Source organism: Gorilla gorilla, chromosome 2, assembly GCF_029281585.2.
Source record: "Gorilla gorilla gorilla isolate KB3781 chromosome 2, NHGRI_mGorGor1-v2.1_pri, whole genome shotgun sequence".
Classification (NCBI taxonomy): domain Eukaryota; kingdom Metazoa; phylum Chordata; class Mammalia; order Primates; family Hominidae; genus Gorilla; species Gorilla gorilla.
Genome location: NC_086017.1, coordinates 200,393,298 through 200,418,939, shown reverse-complemented (window position 1 = coordinate 200,418,939; position 25,642 = coordinate 200,393,298). Strand labels below are relative to the sequence as shown.

At 38.3% G+C, this 25,642-nt stretch overlaps 1 protein-coding gene across 1 annotated transcript in view; it reads right to left on the bottom strand.

Moving 5' to 3' along the window:
• Positions 1 to 5,361: 5,361 nt before the first annotated feature.
• The window catches only part of TPRG1 (tumor protein p63 regulated 1), a 154,611-nt gene continuing 134,330 nt past the window's right edge, over positions 5,362 to 25,642 (bottom strand). Inside the window, exons 5-6 of the mRNA XM_019024886.4 lie at positions 20,514 to 20,667; positions 5,362 to 10,539 (exon numbers count right to left, since the gene is read on the bottom strand). Coding sequence (XP_018880431.1) covers positions 10,345 to 10,539; positions 20,514 to 20,667 — 349 coding nt within the window. The 3' untranslated portion in view covers positions 5,362 to 10,344. The remainder of the gene's footprint in view (positions 10,540 to 20,513; positions 20,668 to 25,642) is intronic.

Here is a 25,642-nt window from a genome sequence, read left to right as displayed (position 1 = left end):
TTGATGTAACCACAATAAAGTATTTGAGGAATAACAAGGCGTTTGGTGAAAACAAAATACTATTTCTTTCTAAAGTCAGGGAGAAGTCCTAACCTGGGCTGCTGCTCTGTAAAACCAGACCACAAAAAGGCAGTGGTTTCACAGAAGTTTAAGCATGTGCTACCTAAATGGGTTGAAACCAAAACATCTATGGCATCCACATCATAAGACCCATTTATTGACTGCCTCATATAAATACAGGGCTGTGCTAGAGAACAAACAGATATCTTCAAGGGGCTCACAGTCAATCAGGGGAGAAAGAGTTTAATAATTATCTTTAATATAAGTCAGCTTGTGAATCTAGTGGAATGACAAGCTCAATCTGTTCCAACCTTGTTCTAGCATGTCTTCTGTACTACAGAGGTCAGAAGCTAAATATTAAAACTTTCAGATTCCTTTGTAGCTAGGTTCTAGTTAGGAGTAAGTCTAATTTAACCCAGATCTTCTCCCAAGGAGTACATAACCTTTGCCAAGTTTCTTAGCCTCTTCCAACTTCACTTTCCTCATCTCAAAATTGAAGTGGTGATATTAATATTATATTCTTGAGAAAGTTATCTGAAGATTCATTGATGTAATTAATGTAAAGATTTTAGCACGCTGTCTGGGACACATTAAACACTCAATAATTTTTTGCAATTATTATTAAAAGGTAGAAATGAAATGCCCTCCCCAGGTTCTGCTTTAGGATAAATAAGGAGGAAGGGGTCAGAATGTGTCACATCCATTTTCCTGGGGCAAATCTAGCAGACACAATGTGGTTCAGAAGCCAGCAGTTCATTAGATTGTAGCTAAGGTGATGAGATCCTGCTCTTAGAATAGCAGGTTCTGGCTGGGACCTTCTTCCTGATCTTCCTACTATTCTGGCCACAGTATCTATCAGGTCATCATATTCTGCTTACTTTAGGTGTGGCCTGTGATTCTGCTAACTGAGCTCTGTTCTGAAACTGACGAGTTTATGCCAGGCACTCTGTACATCACTCAGCTCGTTGTCTACATGTTTTTTCCCCCATAGTAAAATGTCATTCCACACTTTCTTTAGCAGCTGAAAGCGTGCGGTGGCTCACGCCTATAATCCCAGCACTTTGGGAGGCCACGGCAGGAGGATCACCTGAGATCAGGAGTTCAAGACTAGCCTGGTGAAACCCCATCTCTACAAAAAATACAAAACTTAGCCGGGCATGGTGGCATGCACCTATAACCCCAGCTACTAGGGAGGCTGACGCAGGAAAATCGCTTGCACCTGGGAGGTGGAGGCTGCAGTGAGCCGAGATCACACCACTGCACTGCAGCCTGGACAACAGAGCAAGACTCCATCTCAAATAAATAAATAAATAAATAAATAAATAAATAAATAAATAAGAATAGCAGGCTCCTGGTTGCCTAGCTTTCTGCATATGGCAGAGAAAACCAATACCTTGGTAAGTCAAATTTGCTGTGTTGTTCTGGAGTCACTTCTGGAATCCCAGCCCTAGAGCTTGTGTCTCCAGCTTTTCTAATGATATTGTAAGTACTTTATTCCATATTTTAAAAGATTTTGTGTTTAAAATAGTGAAATTGTTTATGTTACGTGAAACTGAATCCAATCTGAAATAGGCAAAATGGAAGAAGAAGCGTCATGTCTCTGCCACTAGCAAGTTATGGTGGCTTTCTTGGGTATGTATGACAGTAACTGGGTCATATTATTATTTCAGAACTCTGTTTCTTCACTTACAAAATGGAAGGCAGTCCTGAAGCAGAACATGGAAATGGTAGCTAATTTACTTGGCCCACTAAAAGAAATTTCTCTCACTGCTGTCTTCCAGGATCACCATGGAGTACAATACTGTAGTTGTTCATTTCCAGGTGATACAGCACAGGTATCTATAAATCTGGTTCCAATTTTTTTCCTCAGTCCACTGGTCACAAGGAGCTTCCCAGAAAGCCATAGATGTGGGTTAGGAGGGAGAAGAATCAGCTTAACAATAACTCACAACACTCACATATATGTTTACTGCAGCACTATTTACAATAGCAAAGACATGAAACCAACCCAAATACCCATCAGTGATAGACTGGATAAAGAAAATGTGGTACAGATACACCACGGAATACTTTGCAGCCATAAAAAGGAATGAGATCATGTCCTTTGCAGGAGCATGGATGAAGCTGGAAGCCATCATCCTCAGCAAACTAACACAGGAACAGAAAACCAGACACCACATGTTCTCACTCATAGTAGGAGTTGAACATTGAGAACACATGGACACAGAGAGGGGAACAATACACACCATGGCCTGTTAGGGGGTGAGGGGTGAAGGGAGGGAACTTACAGGATGGGTCAATAGGTGCAGCAAACCATCATGGCACACGTATACCTATTTAACAAACCTGCACATTCTGCACATGTATCCCATTTGTTTTTTACAAGAAATAAAGGAAAAAAAAAAGAAATAAAAAAAAGAGTGAGAAGAAAATGTAGTAGGAACAGGCATTATGGTCTTCTGGGACAGTCGCTCGTGCAACTTATTTGTGCCTTCAGGACCTGCTTAAGCCTTATCTTGTACATATCATCTCTAATATAATATAATGCCATTGTGCATGCCCAACTTTATGGTTTGATGGGTCAGACAACATCTAGTACATTCTTAGGCTGCATGGCAACTTGATAGCCTATGGCCAAGTGGCGAAGTGTTAAGTTTCTTTCTTGCTCTGTTGTCCAGATTGGAGTACAGTGGTGCGATCCAGGTTCACCACAACCTCTCCTCCCAGATTCAAGCAATTATCTTGTCTCAGCCTTCCTAATAGCTGGGATTACAGATGCTCACCACCATACCCAGCTAATTTTTGTATTTTTAGTAGAGACAGGGTTTGGCCATGTTGGCCAGGCTGTCTCAAACTCCTGACCTCAGGTGATCCACCTGCCTTGGCCTCCCAAAGAGTCTTAAGTTTCTAATGGAGCCCAGTGACAAGCCAACACCTGTTTCTCAAAAATATATATATATATCTGGGAGGATGGCATATCTGTGCTTAAAATTCTGAGGTCTACCTAGTGATTCACCTAGAGGGACTGAACAAAGGATCCATGCATCGTCTATATATGCCACAGATACTTTGAGCCCCTTTGGATCTGCTGGGTTATACAGCCCAAGTGGTAAGGCAGATTGCATGGTAGCCTGGACCTGTTTCAGATTCTTTTCCTATTCTGTGCCCCACTCAAAATTGGCAGCCTTTTGGATTACTTTGTCAATACAGTCAAGTAGTAGACCCAAATGAGGTATATGTTACCTTCACATCTAAAGAACCCCATTAAGTATTGAGGGGTTAATTAAGAAAGTTAGTCATGTAGGGGAGCAATTTACCATTTACCTTAGGATGTGTATATTGACATGCCCCAGACCACTGATCCTTTACAAAAGTTACTGATGTGACTTTTTGGTGACAAAGAAAAGAATTTTGAGGCAATACATTTCCTTGCACATGTTTTATACAAATGTTAGAACAGTTACTACTTCCTGCTTTCCTGGTTTAATCAACATGATATCATCAATGAAATGGACCAGCATGATGTCTTACAGAACAGAGAGGTGATCAAGATCCTTGTTGACTAGAATATGACATAAGGTTAGAAGGTTGATATAGTAACCCTGAGTATATTGCTGGCTCTACCAGCTGAAAGCAAACTGCTTTTCATAATCTTAATAATAGATTAGAAAAGAAAAAGAAAAAGAAATTCAAGATCAATAACTGCATACCAGGTGGCAAGGAATGTATTGTTTGGCTCAAGCAACAAAACTACATCTAGATCAATAGCTGTAGTTGGAGTCAGCATCTGATTAAATGTATGATAATTTATCCTCATTCTGCATTGTTTCTAAACTTATAAACAGATTTGACTCCTAAAAAGTAAGTGAACAAGTGTGATTCATGAGACAGTAAAATAAATTCCAAAATAATTGTAAGGCTTTGCCAACTTATATCTATAGAGGAAGAACATGTATGGGCACTGATTCCAAGGTTATCAGATCAGAAGCATAATGTTGGAACATGAGGAATTTATTGATTAGAGTGGACCAGGCCAGGATTCTTGATCCAATGTATTTGGGACACTAAGAGTGGCTCTAATAGTTTGCTTTGTTAACTCAATTATCAACCTAAAGAAAGTATACATTAATGAACTTGAAATGCCAGAGGAAGGCTTCTAAAGGTTTGGGAGGCTCAGGATGCAAAAGCAGTTTTATTGTGTACAATCTTTTCACTTAGCCTCTATGACCCCTAGGAAGTTCCAAAGACACTTTCAACCCCAAGGCCAGAAACACATTTCTGAAGGAAATCCTACTATTCTTGAATAGTTCCATGGTGGCCATTCTCTGCGGGCAAGCGTGACAGTGGAAACTGCTGCCATTAAATTGAGATCCCTAAATTCAATCAGGATGGGGGTATCCTGGAGTGGCAGGTGCTGACTCAAGTCAGACTTCAAATCACTTCTGTTTCCACAGGTTAAATAAGACTTAAGTAGGCTGTCCATCTATTTTTGTTCTAGGGACGCCATGATCAGCTAACTAATTCCAAAGAACTCTGTGGATCAAACCATCTGTTTACTGCTTTGGCTCTGCTGTCCATCACAATAATCATGCCCACCTTGTCCTCTAGACTGAAGACAGAAAAAAACTCATTTAAAAACACTGGTGGTTGCCAGATGCTAGAGAAGAGTAAATTTAACAGTGACTTAGGCAAAATTATATGGTAAAGTGTTAAACAAATAATTTAGAAAATAAATTTAAAAGTTAGAAAAGAAAACAGTAATTACTCAGAACTAACACAATTTCAGTAAAAGTAATCTATGCTAAAGTGGTCTCATTTGTGCCTTCAATGAATTTACCCAATCAGGAAAGGAGTTATATATTATATTATAGCATGAAGTTATTCATACATTTCATGTGAACAAACAGTGTGATAGAAGAAACCTGGATTTTATTAATAGTATAGTGGCAAATAAAGAACAACTCCATTCTAATTTGCACTGATTAATCTGTATATGAACTGACAAGACAAGTGTTGAATATAATATTTTAAAAGAAGTGTTAACCAAACAGAATAGTCTACAAAGAAGAGACAAGCTCGATAAGGACTCTGGATAATGCATCATATTTAAAAATGATTGTGGTCACTGGAGTTTTGTCTCTAAATACAAAAATAAAACTACTATCACTACCTTTTAGGAGAGCACCTGCCTTTATAGAAAGTGTGAATATGTGAACTAGGAAATTAATTTATTTGGGATACCTTCAAAGGAATATCTAGCATCAAATCTATACATTTCCAAGGAGAGAGGTTTGGGGCAATGTCCAGAAAAGCCTTCTACTTGTTGCTGTTGCTCAGTAGTGGAATTAACTGCTTTAGAAAGCAAGGAGTTCTGGGCTCTTGGAATGTTCACACAGAAGCTGATTTTCCATCTGCTGTGCATGCTCTGGTTGAGGGCATTCCTGCAACCTCAACCAAAGGAGGCTAAACTACAGGACCTTTAAGATCCTTTCTAATCTCATATTCCGTGAAGAGTGCTCAGACAATATTAAAGAAAGGAAAAGGAATTTCTGAGATGCACGGGGTAAGCATTATGGGCAGGACACGACAGACAAGTCGGTGGTTCAGAACACTTGATCTCAACGCATCCACAATATATCATGATCTGTAATATCTACCTTAAAAACATAGGAGTTAATTAAACTGGGCTTGCAAATTCCATTTGGCTTCACTGAAAAGGGGACTGAGATATTTACTAAGAGCTTTTTAAAATCGAATATAAAATAGCACACGAGATACAAGGTCTAGGTTGAGAAGCAGTCTCATGACTTTATTCCTTATATTTCACATTGGCTGCAGGCCTGCAATGAAATATGGCTCATTTTTTTTTTGGTCTTGGGCTTTGAGGCTAAAGAGAGGGTTTAGCAGAGGATACCATAATTCCTTTTTGTGGATACAGAATTACCCTAAGCAGTTGCCAAAATCAGGTAGAATAAGACAAGTATTGGTCGACTCTCAGTAACTCCAAGGCCTCAAACAGAATTTTTCCTTAGCTTCTGGGGAACTGGTATCTACAAGGAAATCAAGAGGCCTAGTCCCCTAACTGCTTTCGGAGCACGTTGTGGGAGGTGCAGACCAAAGGTGAGTTTACACATCAGTGACTAAAGTTTCCTGCCACTAAGCATAAGAAGTCACTCATGAGCAGCGTCCCTAAACCACAGCTACAGGATGTGGGCACAAGCCCTTGTATAATTGTTGGCCAAGAGCCAATGAGCATTCATCCCTGTGCAAATACCTTGGCTTTTTTATGTTGTTGTTAACCTTTGAAAACCACAGGCATTAGTCTCTCTCTTTCTTCCCCTTGGCACAAGTCATCTTCTTTTCTCCAACTTGGTCTCTTGTGTGTAAAGAATTTCTGAGGAGCTTTTAAGCCTAAATTTAATACCTTTGCCCTCCCCCTCTCCTGCCCCACAAAATGCCAGCAGAGGTGAAGCTGCCTTACAAAATATCTGCTGGCTCTGCCAGCTTCCGCAGCTTTGTTTGGGCTTTTTTTTTATCAGATAGGAAATCGGAGAGCTCTATAAGTGTCCTTAGCCTTTAAGAAAATGATGGCAATTTCTGGAAATTCTTCCCAAACGACTGTGCCCTATTGTTTTCTCACTTCAAAATTATCTCAACAACTACGATACATCAATTCAGATGGCATGTCTTTCCCATGGAATACAGATATTATATTGGAAAGAGCAGTGGGCTAGGGATAGAAATTGGAAAATGTAGTCTAATCTCAGTATTTCCAAAAGTTCACCATCTTCTTTTTGAGAAATGTCTTTCTAGTTTCTAGGCCTTTGCTTCATTTTCTCTGAAATAAAATCACGGAATTGACATGGTTTTTCTGCCTTCTTATCCCCAGAACTCTATAAACTGGCTTCCTAAGAAGGTTTAAACAAAGGCTGAATAAAAAATGGACCTCAGAGCAAATGATTCAAAAGTGCCAACTCATAAGTGAGCTTCTCTTTTCTGCCTTAGATGACCTTAAGATGACCAAAGGTCAGGCCTCCAAACAGGCCCAATTGACCACCGAGGAGTGAGTCCTGGTGATTGTTTAAAAGTCCTCCTGTTGTGTTAAAACATCTATCTGCTTTGAACTTTCTCACCCTCAGAACTACCTACGACATATCAGAAGATAGTGAGGCATTTGTCAGTGGAGCTGTTCAAGCAGTTTCTGAAATAAAGCTTATCAGAGATTTTTCAAGTGGAAATTCCTGAATGAGATAAAGACCAAATAATGAAGACCTCCAACCATGACATTTTGGTTATGAAATGCTTTGTACTCTACTTAATGTATCTTGTGTCTACTCCTATTATCAATCAAACTCATCATGCCATTTGCTAAACTGTAGTGGTAAGTTCAAATGATAGTCTGATAAAAACTCCAAGTGTACACATAGGTCCCCTGGGTTGTGGCTCCCTGTTGAGCTTAAGGACAAAGATCCCAAGTAAGAGCACCAAGTGTAAAATGAGAAAACCATAATCAGTAGGTCGATAGTAATGAAGAAACAATTTTTGGAGGAAATTTAGTTCCCTTGGATGTTTTCCCACCTTCTGCTGCAAAAGTCACATCACTCTCTAGGCAAATACTCAAAACTTTCTGTTTAATAAAAGAATTTAACCTCATTTCATTGAATCCTCACAAGATCTTTATGAAATAAGCAAAAGTAATATAATTGTCTCCATTTCGCAGAAGAGGAAATTAAACCTTAGGAAAGTTAAGGAAATTTTTCAGGGTCTCCCATGATTGATCCAACTCTTTCCCAAGAAAAAAATGGGTCTAATTAACTAAGTACTAGCAACAATTATTTGGAAAATGATAGGGTCACCGGCCTTAAAAGATTATGTCAATCATTTCTCCAAATGGTATCATACGGCAATTCCTCTCACAATATCGACTTTATCTAGTCTTTCCTTGAACATACCAAGTGATGGTGGGCTCACTGTTTAAAGAAGCAACCCATTCCATCATTGAAAATTTATAACTATAAGAAGTTCTTTCTTATCTTGAACTGCTATCCAAATTCCTAAATCTTCTCACCCTTTGGTCATAATACTGCTTTCTAGATCCCATTTATCAATTAAGGGGATAGCCTATATATGACAGTTTTTACAAAATGTGAAGGGAATTCATAAAGACCCTCTTGTCGTCTCTGAGTTCACTCTTTATGCAAAACAGCTTTGATTCCATTAAATGCTTATCCCATTGTTACAGACTGGCTCTCAGAACTAAGAAACATCTCCCTCCTGTCATCCTTTCTGAACTGTTTCCATTGATGATGGTGCACTGTGTCCTTTAGAAGGTCATTTGGGAACAGTCTGGCTTAGGTTACAAAGGGGACAAATGTGCAGAGAGAAGTCGATTGTCAGGCTGATCCTTAAATGGTAACTCAAAAGAATGTGCTGGACATTTCAGAGGCTTCTGCCAATAAATGCCACTATCTTGAGGCAAATGGGGATTTTCGGGCAGCAGTATTATAATAATTTGCCAATTATGCCTGCTTCAGAACCAGTGCCAAAACAATCCAACGACTTTTCATTCCACTACTGTTGACAGGACAGCTATGGATTTCAACATTTCCTTTTACAGTCTGAATAGAAGTTCCCTGCCTTGGGGACTATAACAATATTTGCCATCATGGGGGGAAGAAAAAGTGGGTGCTGTAAAGGCGGAAGAGAGGGAAAGAAAAAAAAATTAACGGAAGTAAACAAAGACAAAATAAAATAAGAGTTATTCAAGGTTTAGGGTTTGAATGTCTGCATTAAATTGATGTTTATAAATATATCAGAGGACAAATCTTCGAAATTGAGGAAGCAAGCTTTTCAAAGAAAAGACTTAAAACTTCACATAAAAGTCAAAAAAAAGTTGGCTGGAATTTCAACTTAAACATCAACAAAGATGTGTCAATTTTGAGTCTTGGGAAAGGCAAAAAGCTTATTGTAGTAATGTCTATGTAGTCAACATTCAAAGCTTTTTTTTCTAAATAAATTTAGATAAAATAAGACTCTGAAAGAAAAAAGAAAAGAAACTTGAGAGATGCAAACATATGAGATAATTTCCTGGGTTGTTGAAAATTAGATCTAAGTCGGGAAGAGACAAAGAGGAAATAAGAGGGAAAAGAGCAATGACAATAGAGTGTTAAGACAGTGTTTTTGAAAACATGGTCTTCAAAACCCTCTGCGATCCATGGACATTCCATATGCAGCACCTCTGAGGCCTAGAAAGAAAGATGCCTGTGGCATTCTCATCTTCACTCCAACCGCATTGATCCTACTTTTATCTGCTTCGTATATGCTGCTTCTACAAAAGATTTCTTTAGAAGAAAAAGATCTGTTATTAAAAAATATGTATTTGAACAAAAGATGGCATAAGTAAATGAGCTAGAAACCAAGTGTAGGATAGATTGAAACAGTCAGCCTTGGAGTAGGGATTCCATTTAACAGGCTGTGGTAATAATTGGTTGAGCAGAATTAAAAATCTGATCTAATAATACAGCTATAAGAATGGAAAGGAGGAATACATGAACAATTTTGATAAGAGAATGAGCTTCAAGTTTGACATCTGGGCATCGGAATACAATGCTAAGCCATATAGAGATGTGATCATATATAGGATGTCATGGCAAGGAATTTAGAGAAATCAAAATTGACAGACTTCCGGGATGGATAACGGGGACCATATAAATACCACAGAGAAATCCAGGATTTTGATAATGCTCAATTAAGAGGCCACTGGGACACTGATATATAGATGATTAGCAGTCAGAAATGCAAAACTTAGTCTTGGAATAAATATTGGGAATGGGAATATAAATTTGGAAGTCATCCTTATCAAGTGGTAGCTAAAATACTAGAGACAGTGAGATCCCAATGAGAGAATAAATCAGGATAAGAGGGCTGAAGACCAAGACCTTAAAAAAAAAAAAAAATAGCCTACATTTAGAGAGCTGAAGCAACAGGACTTAGAGTCTTCTTTCCTGAGTTGATGATCAGGCACTCATCTGATAACAGTATTTGATAGGCTCAGCGGCATTTATTTTCTAGTTTTAAGAAAATTTGATTATTCTTGTATGAGGTCTAAAGTGTGTATCTATCAGTCCAATCAAGCTTTTAAATTTTCGGAAATACTAAATTTCTAAATCATAAAGCGTCATTTAAAAATAATTAATTGTTTCAGTCCAAAAATAGGGTGGGTCAAACTGGAATTTTCAAAGTGACATATCTATGGATGATATACTTATGGTACCAAAAAGACTCTCAAAAACCAATACTCCCACGGGCAAGGGAATAGCCAAGTTTGTTGCGGTTTCCAATGAATGACATCAGCCCTGTGTAGGTCTCAATCAAAATGGGTTCAGTTAACACCATCAGTTTCTTTCCTCTTCCAGATCCAGTTGAATTCTTGTGGGCATTCTGGATAGCTGGAACAAGCTTAGACATGAACCCAGACAACTGAAGAAGAAAAAAAGAAGGCACAAAGTTAGTTACTGTAGATTAAGTTGAGAGATACTCATCTCCCCAGCCAGTCTTCACAGAAGTTGACTACTCTCCTGGGGCTGCAGTTATTCTTACTTCTTAAACATAAATGGTTAAATTTATCTCTATTAAGTTAATTCAGTTAATAACTGTGCTTAACTCCATTAAGACTAACTTTCCTCAGGCCCAATTTTGCTTCTTAATGTCAGAAATAATATGTGATTTTTTCAGTTTGTTTATCATCCACATAAGTCTACCAAGTACCATTTTAGTTTTAGCTGCTTTATTATTTTGTTAGTATACAAATAATTTGCATCGGTATTAGTACTGTAAACTAACTCTCTTTGTCACTAATAGATGAAAGGGCATCTGAAATTACTTAAGAAATACTGATGAAGCGCCTACAACAAGTTCCAGGGACATTTTAAGTTGAACAGACAGGCAAAAAAAACCCGCTGTCATGGAGCTCACATTCTCGTGATTGCAGACAAAAAATATTCATAAAAATTTTGAGGGTGATAAATTCTAGAAGGAAAATAGAATGTGGTAAAGGGATAAAAAGTAATGAAAGTTAGAGTTACTTCACATACTGTATTCAGGGCAAGTCTTTCTGAGGAGGTAAAACTTCAACTGAGACCCACAAAATGAAAAAGAGCTAGTTATGTGAAGAAGAAATTCCAAGGAGAAAACACAGCACCTGCAAAAGCTGTAAGGGAGGCATGAATTTAGCTTCTTCAAGGGACACAGAAGACGCCTGTTAGACAGAAGTCTAGGGATCGAAGGAAAGAGGTTGAAGCACTAGGCATGAAGAGTCTTCAGGGCCATATTAAGGGCTTTGGATTGATGTGATTTTAGGAAGGAGTTCAATGTTGTATGCTGTTATTTTACAAATAATAATAATCCTAGCTACTGTGTGGAGTCAAAAATAGAATGCTCTTAGGGCTAAGAATAGAAGCAGGAAGACAAGATGAGTTTGGAATTCACTTCAGGAGTCCAGGCAAGATACGATGGTGGCTTGGACAGTGTAGCAGTGGAGACCATCAGAACTGGTTAAATTAGGGATTTGGGGGGCAGGGGGGTCGAGCCAAAGAATTTGTTGGTGTGATTGAATTTAGGGATGAAGAAAACAGAAGGAAAAAAATGACACCCAGATTTTTGGCCTGAGCAACTGGGTAGATAGCGATATTATTATTGAGTTGAGAAAGCCTAGGAGAGGTACAGATTGGAAATGGTAAGATACAGGGATGGAGGATTTTGTTGCAGACATGTGGTTTGAGTTATCTCACCAGAAATCCTCTTAGAGATTTTCAATAGGCAACTGGATATAGAATCTGGGACCATGAAGAAATATACAGATAAAAAGTCCATGTCTATAAATTTTTCATAATAATAATCACAGACCCAGAAGTCAAGAATGATATTCATAAAGTGAAGTTAATAGCCTAAACATGATAGGATATGGGACAGAGAGTAGGAATTAAATTCAGGAAACTCTTGTTGGATAAGATACTAGGCATTGTGGGCAATGTAGAGGGGATCTGGTAGGTAAACTGAGGATCTAAATGTTACAGGGATCTACCCAATACCAAATAACTAGTAAATGATTGAGCAAGGGCTTGGACTCAGGTCTCCTGACTTAACTCCTGAAGTCCTCTCTTTATAACATTGCTGTTATGAGCAGGAATTATAAAATTCTAATTTTTAGAAAATTTAGTTTTAAAATTCTGATATTTAGGGAAGAATTCATGTTCCTCATTTGCAAAAGGGAGAAAATATTACATTCATTAATTTTTAAACCATGTTCTTTAGAACACTAGATCTCTTCACAGATTGGGTGGGTACATATAATTTATCATCCAAATCTAAATTCTTTGGAAAAGAAAGGAAGTGCTACGTGAATAATGTTGGGACAGCAGGTACCTGAGGCTTTGAGGAGAGGATGTCAACAAAAAGCCAAAAGCCAAGCAGGTAACTTATTTTAGTCTCTTCAATCACATCAGAGCTGCTCTATTTTTATCATCAGTTTTATGTATTTGAGTTCCAAGTAAGATTTTGCTTCTTTTTAAATGAAAATCACTTGCCTAGGAAACTTCAGCTCTGGCAATCAATGATTTAATCCAAAAAGATCTATAGTGCCGACTCTCCAACACATCTCTCAAAACCAAGCTTAAATCCTGTATCTTCCACAATGCCTTCCCACAAACTCAAGGGAAAAGTTGACCTTTTTTTCTCTTATGTTTTTCCTATACCTCTACCTCCACTCAAATATTTCATCTGGTTTTCTATGAAGTAGAGTCACAAATGTGGCTGTCTGTACAGCTAAACCAAAGTTTCTTCACCTTGGGACTATTGCTATTTTAGGCCAGAGAATCTTTTGCTATGGCAGAGAATGTCTTCTGCATGTTAGGATGTTAAGCAGCCTCCCTATCCTCCACCCACCAGATACCAGACAGATACCTCCCTGTGTATGGAAGGAAGTCTCCTGTCATAGAGGGCACGCCCGTCCAATACCCGGTACTTGAAATCACTTGAGAAGTCACGCTGCTGGACAGACTGTATATATCATCCTTGCATATTTTTTCCTGGAATTAGCCTCATAGAGACCCTGTGACTATAAATTCAAGTGTGTAGAGACAAATAAGAAGAGGCAGTAGCTTCTTTTTTCTTGCACAAGAGAGGTTTCTACCCATAGTAATTTCCATCCTCATCCTATCCCATCCCTCAACCCTCCTCTCTGAACACACACAGATATGTGCACACACACAAGTGCACTTTAAACTTAGCTAAACTGAATTAGTCTTTATGGGAGAACATTTTATATACCTTTGTAAGTATACATTTGATACGACAACCAATAATATCTCATTGGGACACTGGGACACTGTCATATGTCCCCCATGGGAAAAATCACCCTCTCTTGAGAACCACTGAACTAAAGGAAGTATAGGATCAGGCAGAGCTGGTCTTAAGTTGGAACTATGATACTCACATAGCTGTATGACTTTGGGCAAGTTATCCAACCTCTCTGAATTTTATAGTTCCTTTGCCATAAAATAAGAATATTAATAGTATCAAACTTATCAGGTAGTTGTAAAGATTAAGTGAAACAAAGTGTTTGTATACACACTGTGAATGGAGGTGTGCACATACATGCACTTGTGTGCTCACATATTATATAAAGGATTAGGAAAGCAGAATGAGATGAGCCTGAAATTTGGAGTTACATTGCAAAGGCCATAAAGGAAGCTTGTTGCCAGGAATCAATAAATAATAACTGCTTAATCATCACTGACATCATCCTCATCATCATTACCAAACCATGATCTCTTAAAAATCAAAGTATAATTCATCTCAACAATTCTATTGCAACACTCTGGATTATCAGGATGCCTTTTCATAGATCAGTAAATCTTGTCCAGTTGGATTATTGAATGCTTCCTCTGGCTTCATCATAAACTCCTTTCCTTAAGAATCCTCTGTAGACTCAAAATCAAAGTGCTAGAAAGTAAAAGTTGGCACTATTTCATACTCAATGAATTTGGCATTTCACTGGAGTCAGATGGACTTCATTTCCAGTCATTTCTAGGAGCCCCTTCAAAGCCAGGGGAGGGCATGGTTACAAAGAGACAAGCAGGGTGACAAGCAGTGCATTGAAGGAGAGGTAGACAAAAGGCCAAGTCCCCAAGCTGGCTCTTGAGCATTTCAAGCACCTGAACTAAATCTATGTGACAGGAACGCTGTGTCATCTGATATGAATGCCACCAGCCACATACTTTTCCCTAAAAGCTTTTATGCACCCACCTCTGGCTCTCTCTTTTATTTCAGTCCCAAATACAGAGGGTCAGGTTTTAACAACTCTAGTTACACAGGGGCTCTGTGTTGGTTAGGATAAAGTATAGCAGCAGTGTGCGTGGTGGGGACAGGGGGGACGTCATATTATTCTTGACTTTCCACCAATTATTTACCAGCCGAGTGCCTGGTCCACAGGTTTGCTTTAGGTGCTGTCTGCCAACAGTTCATTGCCTGGAGTCTCAGTTTTCCTTATTACAACCATCACTGGCTTCCTGTTTACACTGGGTAAAGAGACCAAAGAGACCAGGTTTCATGCCTGTAGGCCCACATTCCTCAGTTGAGCTGGTTTTCCGAGCCTGCAGGCTACAGGTTTCAGCCTCCCTGTGTATGGAAGGAAGTCTCCTGTCATAGAGGGCACGCCCGTCCAATACCCAGTACTTGAAATCACTTGAGAAGTCACACTGCCGGACAGACTGTATATATCATCCTTGCACATTTTTCCTGGAATTATCCTCATAGAGCCCCTGTGACTATAAATTCAAGTGCATAGAGACAAATAAGAAGAGGCAGTAGCTTCTTTTTTCTTGCACAAGAGAGGTTTCTACCCATAGCAATTTCCATCCTCATCCTATCCCATCCCCCAACCCTCCTCTCTGAACACATGCAGATATATGCACACATACACAAGTGCACTTTAAACTTAGCTAAACTGAATTAGTCTTTATCAGAGAACATTTTGTATACCTTCGTAATTTGCAGCTTTTAAGCATGTTTCCTCTAATTAAAATGTCTTTTCCCACCTTCTTTGGTGCTTAAATCACCCATACCTTGAGTTTCATATCAAATGTCATCAGACTTGTTAACTTTTGGACTTATCTGTTCCCACTTTTGGGCTCCCCCTATTTACAATCTTAGTACTGTAAATTAAAATTTGTGAAAGTCTTTCCTGCCTTCTCCCCCTATGCCATAAGTATCTGTAGGGCAAAAATCAGTTTTATTCTTCTTGGTAATCCAGAATATTGCTCATCATGTAATGGTCACTGCCAGGTAAGTACTCAATGAATATTTGTTGAATTGTTGTAAAAGGCAAACAAAGGGCTAAGAGCATAAAGTTAAATTTAATTGCTAAAACATTGGTTCATTTGCATGATCCCCTTGAAAAGACGGATAGAAATACAAGAAGAGTACAAATGGTTGGTCTGTAGATCATGATGGTTGTAGGGCACTCATAATGCATTCACTGCTATTCATCAGTTCTGGGTTCAGTACTCATCCTTCCCAGCAGTACTCTCTGCATACTCTAGGAACCCAGCAAAGCGATGGTTAAAAAAGAAAAGGTAAGGCTATAAGTTGCAAATACAAAGTGGATGAAATAATTGAGGATAATTGAGCCAGGTTTTGAGATACAATATTATACCATATCACATCAATTAATACAAATGTACACACAGTCTCTCTCTTTCTCACCCCCCCTTACACACACACACACACACACACACACACACACACACAAATTCTTTCAGGCTTATACCCACTTCCCTGAATATTAGGAAACTGAGTATAACATAGAACTATTATTATATGATTTCAGTCACTTAATCCCTCTGAATAACTGTCCTCATTTTTTTTTAAAGAGACAAAATCTTGCTCTGTCATCTAGGTTGGAGTGCAGTGGTATAATCACAGCTCACTGCAGACTTGCACTGCAGACTCGAACTCCTGGGCTTAAGCAGTCCTCCTGCCTTAGCCTTCCAAGTAGCTGGGATTATAGGTAACTGGAATGGGAATACTGGTACATGCCACCATGTCTCATTAATTTATTTTATTAAGTTTTTATTAAAGACATGGTCTTACTCTGTTGCCTAGGCTGGTCTTGAACTTCCGGCCTCAAGCAATCCTCCCACCTTAGCCTCCTGAGTCACTGGGATTACAGGCATAGGCCACCACCACACATGGCTCAAGTGTTCTCATTTTTAAAACAAAGACACCTATCCTTATCTTACAGGAGTTTTATTAGTTGAATTACATGAAAATAGTATTCAAATTGTAATCAATAGATATAAAGTATAATTATATAATAGTATACTAGATACTTTTTATGTCTCATAATATTAAAAGCAGTGCCAAAAAGCTACTATTTTATTTTATATTTTCACATTGTTTTATATGAGTAACACAAAGTATATATATGAACAGATTGGAAAAGTTTGGTGAAGCAGGGAGATAAGCAAGACTGTCTGGGAAAAGGCCACTTGACCACCATATTTGCCAGATGTGGAAGTGGTATAGAGTTAGTGAGATGGGAATAGTGTATTTTGACATAGCATTGTCAAATTTACAGCAATTTTACATTTACATTTACATTTACAGCAATTTTATCAATAAATGTTAACAGACTTAGACATAGCGTAAACTTTAATTTGAATGTAATTATATCCATTAATTCTCTTTCTTTGGGTACCATCCTGACCGACCAGCCCCATGACTACTCAGCTTTGGCCCAATGTTGTGTAATCTCAAACCTATATCACCAGTTCAGCTTTCTGTACTGAGCTTCAGACCTAAATTTCTAACTGCCTGACAACCAACCCTACCCCAAGTTCTATAGAAACGCAACATGTTTCGAATTCAACATGTCGTAAGCTGAGTCCCCAAACCTACTTTTTCCAGTTTTCTTCAATCAAATTAATGGAATCACCATCTACCCAATCCTGAAACCTTGTCATCTTTGACTTCTTCATCATCTTCAATATCCTGTCAGTTACTTGCTTTCATTAATTCTCTCTCCTGAATAACTCAAAATCTCCTCATCTTCTCTCCCTTCCTACTGCTCCGAACTTAGTTCAGGCTCTTATATCTATTATCTAAGCCATTATAATTACAGTGAGGACTATGTAACATTAAACTCCAGTTAAACCAAATTACTCTTTATCTAAGAACCTTCTGCATACTCTTATGTACCTCTACTCGTTTTTGCTTGATCCAAACTCCAGTTTCAGTTAATTAGAACTCTTGAAAATATTTGCATTTTTATCTGCCTCCCCTGTTAAGCACTGCCTTCCACAAAGGCAAGAACCTTGTCTCATTTCTGTTGGTATCCTCAGCAACAATCATAATACCTGCATTTTGTTGGTGTTAGAAAATCTCTTGAATAAAGAGATTCTAGATACAGTAGAAGAAATGACTCTGGGTAAGAATAAGTTTGAATATTTTCATGTATTTTAAAATAATAATTTGTTCCATTAGATTGTAAATAACTTAAAAGTGTTGACTGCATAACTCTGCTCTATGTTATTCCCTCCCTGTGAGACAATAGTTTTCTTAAACTGAATTAAATTGCTTCAGTTTTTGACTTAGTTATGCATTTTCCCCATATTCTACTTTTTTCCTATTTCATTCATCAGAGAGATGGAAAAACCAGCTTATTAAACCCTTTTAAAATCTCATGTTTTTGCCAAAATATTAACATAAAAAAATTCTAGATCCCCCAAATTATCTTTCTTCTTATTTATTCTTTTACATTGATATAACTGGGTCTTAATCAAAGCCAATCTTGGAAAATGTCCTAAACATAAATAATATTGTGACATAAAAACCAACAACAAAAGAGAAAATAAGACACAAAAACCTGGATCAAAGTACTCATCCTCTCACATTCCAGATGGAGATCATTTGTTTTCCTAGAGAGCTGGGACTTTGGGTGGCCTTTGAATAAGAAATGGCTTGGCAAATGAAAGTGCCAGACTATTGCTAAAGGAAAAAAAAAAGAGAAAAAGTTTTGGAATAATAATTTAAGGAGAAAAGCCTTAAAGGAAATACACTTAACAGATCCGTGAAGTAGTTTGATTGGCTAAAAGTCAACCAGCCAACTCACCGTCTATCATGTTCCTGTGTGTGCATGTGCTTCCCACCTGTTATTCTTACTTCCATCCAGCAAGAGCTACATGAACATCAATTTCCTATTCAGCCTTTGCTACTGGGAAGGCTAGGGCAAAATCCAATGCTCTAGTCTATTAATTCCATTTGTGGGTATTTGGAAAATAATATTCCATACCCTCTTTGATATTTTACTTTTCATCTTTATTTTTGCATTATTTGATTGTATTTATATATAACAGAATAAGATAAAGCACAATCAGATGTTAGAATGTGACAGTGTTATTTATCTGCAGTTTATAAAACTTGTTCTTTAATTCCTCACGCTGAACTTCCTCCTGCAAAGGGCATTCAGGGAATAACCATCTAATGCACAAGGTATGAGGAATAAGAGAAGACTTGGCCCAGGAAATGATGGATGTACCAACTAAGGCAGTTAGTATTTATTTTGATTTACAATAAAGTACAATTACTACTAATTCAAAAATATATATTATTTTAATGGTCGGAACCAGATGTCCTTTAAAGCAGGAAAATGTCTTTGGGAAAATAGGTTATTAAGCTCTTTATCTTGGATTAACAGATGTTTTCCGGCGCCTGTCGTCCCAGCTACTCGGGAGGCTGAGGCAGGAGAATGGCGTGAACCCGGGAGGCGGAGCTTGCAGTGAGCCAAGATTGTGCCACTGCACTCCAGCCTGGGCGACAGAGCAAGACTCCGTCTTAAAAAAAAAAAAAAAAAAAGAAAGAAAGAAAGAAACATAAAGTGTTCTGCATTGTTAACAATAATTTTTGAAACAGAGTTTGAAGATTCTGGAACAATGTATTAATGTGTTATTATTAATAAGAACTTCTAGAAACAGAGAAGTCTGATATTGCATTTGAAGTTCAGGGCAAGAGCATGATGCAAACTCCCACTCTGTCCCCCTGAAGCCCTCCGTGAGTCTGTTCTCATATTCTTGCCTTCAAATAGGTGTTAGGTTGTTCTTATTGGTTGTTTTGTTTTGTTGGCTTTCAGTGGTAAAGAGTCAGGCTAGGGGCTGATGTTGAGGCTTGGGTTGAGAAATTTGAAATAGGAGTGTCCCATAAAGAGTGGCAACATGATCCATATACCAAGCTAGTTTAGTGTCAATAACAGCTTGGAGCCTGAGGGAAACCAGGACACTACAAATCCCTGAGGACATTTGCATAATTCTTGAGAGGAACATTGACTTTTCATGGGAGAATAATGTGATTCAAGGTCATTTCATCTATGTATTATGGGGGAATGAAGACTCCATCTAGCCTGTAATCAAATATATGTTGCCTCAAATTCTTTTTAAAATCCCCAGGACCTATCAAGTTAAAATATTTTCACACACATACATATATATTTACACTTGCATGAATAGGTATGTTTAATGCAAGAAACGTAATATATGCCATCAACCACAGAAAGTCTTTACATGCAGATTGTGAAGTTTTGAATTCATAGCAAATAAAGAATTGTAATATTCTGAAATGAATGACAGAATATAAAAGTAAACATAAAAATGACGGAGAAGGTAAGAATTTCTAGGTCTATAAGCACACTCATGTATATTTGGTTTTATTGAAAATATAAAGTTTGATCTTTCACTACATTTTCAGCTCCAGCTGTTTTCCTTCTTGACTACTTAGAATGCCCCCGTTCTGCTTTAGATCCCTGGGGGAGGTGAGAGAATAATAGAAAACTGTTCCCTTTAGAAATAAGTCTAATATCTGCTTGATGAGATGAAATTTAAAGACAAAGAAATTGTGAATAGCTTTACACTTCATGGAGTATTTATACACACATCATTCTATTTAACCTTATAATGGTCCAGTGAGGTTGGGAGGAAAGGCAGTGCTCATTATCTTCATTTTAGACGTGAGACTACCAAGTCTCAGAAAAATAAGTGACTTAATCGAGCATGACCATAGAGCCGCATCGAACTATGCTTTATACTATTCCACACTTCCCTGAATAAAATAATTAGAATGTGATTATATGTGGGAAAGTATATATACCATGTAGGCAATGCATGCAATTAGCAAGGGGAAAGCAGCATGCTATATATAAATATAATGTATATTTACATATAAAAACAGTTTGACTCTTTACTAAAATAAATTATAAACCTATTACCGTTTTTGTCTATATAAATTGCTGGTTTTATTTTATTTTATTTTATTTTGTTTTGTTTTGTTTAGGAGTACACGTCCCTAGAAGCACATAGCTCCAGCAACAAAGCTAATCTGAGAGTAATACCCAAGATGCCTCCTACCTTGCAAATTTCAAGGAATTTCTCACTGGTGTATTTCATAGGATGCTCAGTGAAAGTAGCATAAGGAACTTCAGTGGACCATGGGTTCCAGCGGGACAGAAGAGACTGCTCCTCCGGACTCCCCCAGTAGATCCTAAGGCCTTCTCCTTGTCTCCTACAAGAAAGGCGTTTTCCATTAGATTAGTCATTTCCATTTCCAAAAACAAAAAAAATAGAATGTAATACATCAGTCAGCCTTCATATTAACTCCCAACTAGTTAAACTGTTCAAAAGATTTTAGGGGGTGAGAAGAAAAAGGTGAATTTGGTTTTAAAAATAGGAAATTCAAGGTGTTTGGAGGAATTCTATATGGGAAACACCTACTTGGAAATGTGAGTCTGACACTCAGAACAGTGGCCAGAGCTGGAAATACGGATATTAATGTCACACCAAGATTCTGATGGTAAGAATTAAAAGAAAAAGAGAGGAGGTATCAAAGAGGTGACCAGTAACAGAACAGTTCAGGTGGGAGACAGTTTCAAGAAGAAAGGAGCTGCCATGACAATAACAGTTTCCACAGAAGCAATAACTGACTGAGAAAAGACATGGGACTTCTTAAATGGTAGAACATACACGATTTTTGAGGGGGATGCTGACCAATTCAAAATGCTCTGAGACTTCAGATTCTGAATCTCATTGTCCTCTATTCTCTGCACGCATTCCATTCAGTGAAATTGCAGCAACAAACATGTCAAAGCTTGTAGAAAGACTGTGCCTGCCCCTTCCTGTTAAGTTCACAGTCTTAATCCACAAGATGTGGGAGGAAGCCACTCTGGCATAGCCCAGGCCTGGTCATTTGGTAAACCTAAGTGCAGAGCAAGAGAAAGTAAGCTTGAGAGAACAGGGAGAGAACTCATGGTAGAGGAGTGTGGCCACATTGAATAACAAAACCGTGTTTCTGAGGCCTCTTTTGCCTGTGTCCATCAGAATTTATGATTTTTGGTTTTAGGTATCTCTGAATGCAAAGAGATGCCCAGAGGTTAAGCCAAACTCAGGTGCCCTGCATTCGACAAGCTTGGAAACTAAGTTGCCTGTAATTCTAAACAGCCCTATGGAACTTCACGGATGTCTCATTTTGTCTAAAAATTAAATCCTGGGATTTCTGGAATGAAAAACCAGAGCTTAATTGTGGTGCCTTCACAAAACTGTCACTTCCTGCATTAAGGAAGGATTCCTTTGGGAATGCTGTTATGGTTTCTGAATGTTTATCCATGTGGAGATTGTATAAGCACAATTTCACAAATATGCATATAACACTCCGCTCCCCAACTGGTTAATACCTGAACTTTTCTCACAAAAGGAAAGTAAAAAAAGTCCCTGAAACATTCTGCTGGCCAGTTCTCAGATTTTTGATGATTATATTTGAAAACTGACACCCAACTTTTTTTTGTACTTAATCCTTTGCCCAAGAAGAAAAATGAAAAAAAAAAAAGAATATAGGAAAAACAAGACAGAGGAAAGAAAAATATTGAGAAGAATAGAAAAATAGAAGAAAAATATACCTCTAAAGTTTTCTTTCTCCCTCTCCTTCTCAGCTAGTATACGGCATTTATTATCCCCCAGCACTTTTTTTTCTGGCCTGACAGTAAACTCTAAACTCAATGAATATTCTATGAGTGCTGGTAAATGGAGCATTCTGGATTGAGTCCATTAAAACAACTTGCACAATGGAATTATTTACTGCTTCATATGTCAATTTATGTGCTGGGTGCAATTTTGCTTTTATCCAAAGGGGATGAAAATCTGCCAAGAGAGCTTGCCTAATAAGTACACATTATATTCTTTTACCTTAGGGAAACCTCAAATGAAGTTTGAGCATGAAATTCAAGAGGGACCCTATTTCTAAATAACCAGTCAATGTGACTATAAAAAGGACCTTTCTCAGAGATATAGTATACTTCCAAATATACAAGTTCAGCCAACCTTCTTTCCTGAGCTCCAGAGGTGAAAACTAGGAAGATTAATCTGAAGCTAAGTTATCACTCCAAGGTTGGGGCTTCTCAGGCCATCCAGCAAAGCTGTTAGTATCACAGTGCTATGAAAGATGATCATCTTCTCTTTTGTCAAACACCATTAGAACAATCGTGGAGACTGCAGATGCCTTTATGACCAGAAATACTTTATTTAATAGTAAGGTACTCACATGAAAGAAATCCTGGGAGGCGACAGAGTGGAGTAAAAGTTCAGTGAGCTGGATGTCCGGGAGTCCTGTGATACAGTCTCGGTTTTGACACTTAACATTGCGTGACTATGGGCAAGCTTATTTCTCTTTCTGAATTTCTTTCTGAATCTGAATCTGAATCATTTCTCTTTCTGAATCTTCTGAATATGTCTTCCCATATTTAGAAAAAAACAGGACTTCCTCATCTGTTCTTTAGAATCTCTATATCGAGATATTCCATGACCTCAGTCATGCTATGTGAATAGTGTAGGCAGCTATGGTCATGATGCCAGTAACGATCATCTGGTTGTGGACATACAACATCCATAAGCAGTCTTGGGGTATGAATTCTCTAGTTCAGAAGCATCTAATTAGCCCCACTGAGCAGAACAAGTCCTCTACTGCAAAGGTCACAGCGAGTACTATCCTATCATTCCAAGAGGCTTTCAGGACCCTACCACAACATTTTACAAACATGGAAAAGCACAAATCAGCTATTTCTCAGTGGAAATGCAGATAAGGTTTATAAACTGTAGAATGTCAGAGCTAGAAGGGCTCTTGGAAGCTATAGCCCAGTGCTTCCTTTCTGTGGATGGAAAAAACTGAGACTCAGAAAGTACCAGAACTTTCCCAAAGCATCACTACAAGACAGGGATGAACTGGCAAGAGTCCTGGTTTCCTGAGACCTCATTCAGGGGTCTTTTCACCATTCTGGGCTAAGGCTACAAAATATATTCAAAGCTAAAGCCCTGCTGTTGCATAACATAGCCTTATTTCCAATAGACACAGTTAAAAGAATTGCTCTGAGGAGGCTGTCGTCATTCATGGGTGAAAAAAGCCTGCCTACGGATCCCAGTCAGTTATCAGAAGAAAACCTCTGTCTCAAAACAAACTATGCATTCTTAAATATACTCAATATGAGCAATTTTGAGACTATAGGAAAATAAGGAAGCATTGGATGTGAAGGAGACAATTACAAACAAGTTAAGTTGTCAGGGTAAGAAGATTGGGTCTTTGGCCAGGTGCGGTGACTCACGCCTGTAATCCCAGCACTTTGGGAGGCCGAGGTGGGTGGATCACCTGAGGTCAGGAGTTTGAGACCAGCCTGGTCAACTTGGTGAAACTCCCATCTCTACTAAAAATACAAAAATTAGCCGGGTGTGGTGGTGGGAGCCTGTAATCCCAGCTACTTAGGAGGCCAAGGCAGGAGAATCGCTTCAACCCAGGACGCAGCGGTTGCAGTGAGCCAGGATCATGCCACTGCACTTCAGCCTGGGCAACAGAGCGAGACTGTGTCTCAAAAAAAAAAAAAGAAGAAGAAGCCTGGTCTTTCTCACTGAGCTGCTATGATGGGTTAATTAAAGTCCTAAGTAAAGGTTGCCAACATCAAATTATCAAGTAAATAAATATTTGGAAGTTTTCTTTCTGAAATTATACTCGGTATAAATCATGACTTTCACTAGCTTGTGTCTTTGGGCATTTCACACCACCTTTCTGATCTTTGGGTCACAATAATTTTGTGAAAAACAGGAGGATAATGGACAATAAAAAGTTTTGTTTCTGTAAGGCACTGTCCCACTAGCATATATTGAGTGTCTACTATGTACCATACTACCCACTCTGTACTGTTAGAGATCTTATATTTTTTATTTTATTTAACCCGTATAGTAACTTTGAGCTACTTTTGAAGACATAGATGTAGTTACAGGAAATAAGTTAAAGAATATGACCAGACTTAATCATATCATCAAGTCAAGAACCACTAGTGAAATGTAATTTTAAAAAAGGGGCAGGGAAAGGAAAAACACCAGAATCACTGGACATAAACAAAACCAGAGAAGCAAATCTCTAGCACAGAGGAAGTATTGGGATGTTTTATGCTTGTCTTCACCTGTTGATACCTCTTCTTCCACCTGTATCCGGGTCCAAGGATGCTTCTTATGTGTCAGCTTCTGCTTCCCATCAATGTTTTCATATGTAAGATTTCTACTTGAATCTAAAGCCATCGGAAAAACTTCCATTCAGATAGCTTAAATAAGCTCTTCAATTCTCTTTTCTTCAGTCTGAATAAGCCTAACTTCTTAATTATATTTTCTGATGGGTTAAAAGTAATCTTTTAAATCACCTCAGAGCCGATCCTCTAAAACATTCCAAAGTTCTCCATTTTCAATTCCACCCTTTTCTTAGCACATTCTCTATGCAGGGTATAGAGAAAGGAATAAGGCTCAGTGCCTGAACTCTGTAAGCCCATGATCTGACAATCTATGAGCCGATTTTACTATCAATCTGTTCCCAGACCTCAAAAAGCACAAATAGAAACTTGCAGGTCTCATTTCAGAAATAGAGGATCACTTATTTCAATTATTCCCACTTTCTATCCTCAAGGAAACCAGCTGGATCTGGCCTCCATTCCCACAGTAGTGGAAGTAAGAAGGACAATGTACTCTTTACTTCTAGTAAGTTCCAAAGCCTCCCAGAAAGAGGCAGAGGCAGGGGAAGGGTCCCATAAGGACTTGGTGGAAGAAGGTTTGTAATAGTCATGGATGTTTAGGATCCTAAACTACCTGAGTTGGAAGGCCTTTTGGAGAGGTCAGTTTCCAATTCTTTGATTTTATAGATATGTAACTGAGACTAGAGTTTTCAAAGATCACAGTTCTTACTTTAGTCATGTTAATTACATGTTTCACTCAGTGACTCAGATTCAGAGTTCTACTCAAACACCGTTGTTGGCAGGATAGAAGACCAGAGCAATTACTACTTTAAATCATCATAGCAGACCAATAGAAGTTTTGCTTTCTACACACAGAAAAAGCAAAGACATGCTGAAGGGGTGAGTTTTATACAGTAGAAACTGCTCATACCAGCGGCAAAGCACACAGTCATGAAAAACAAATATGGCTTAACAACACAAAAAGCAGCTGCAGGTTGG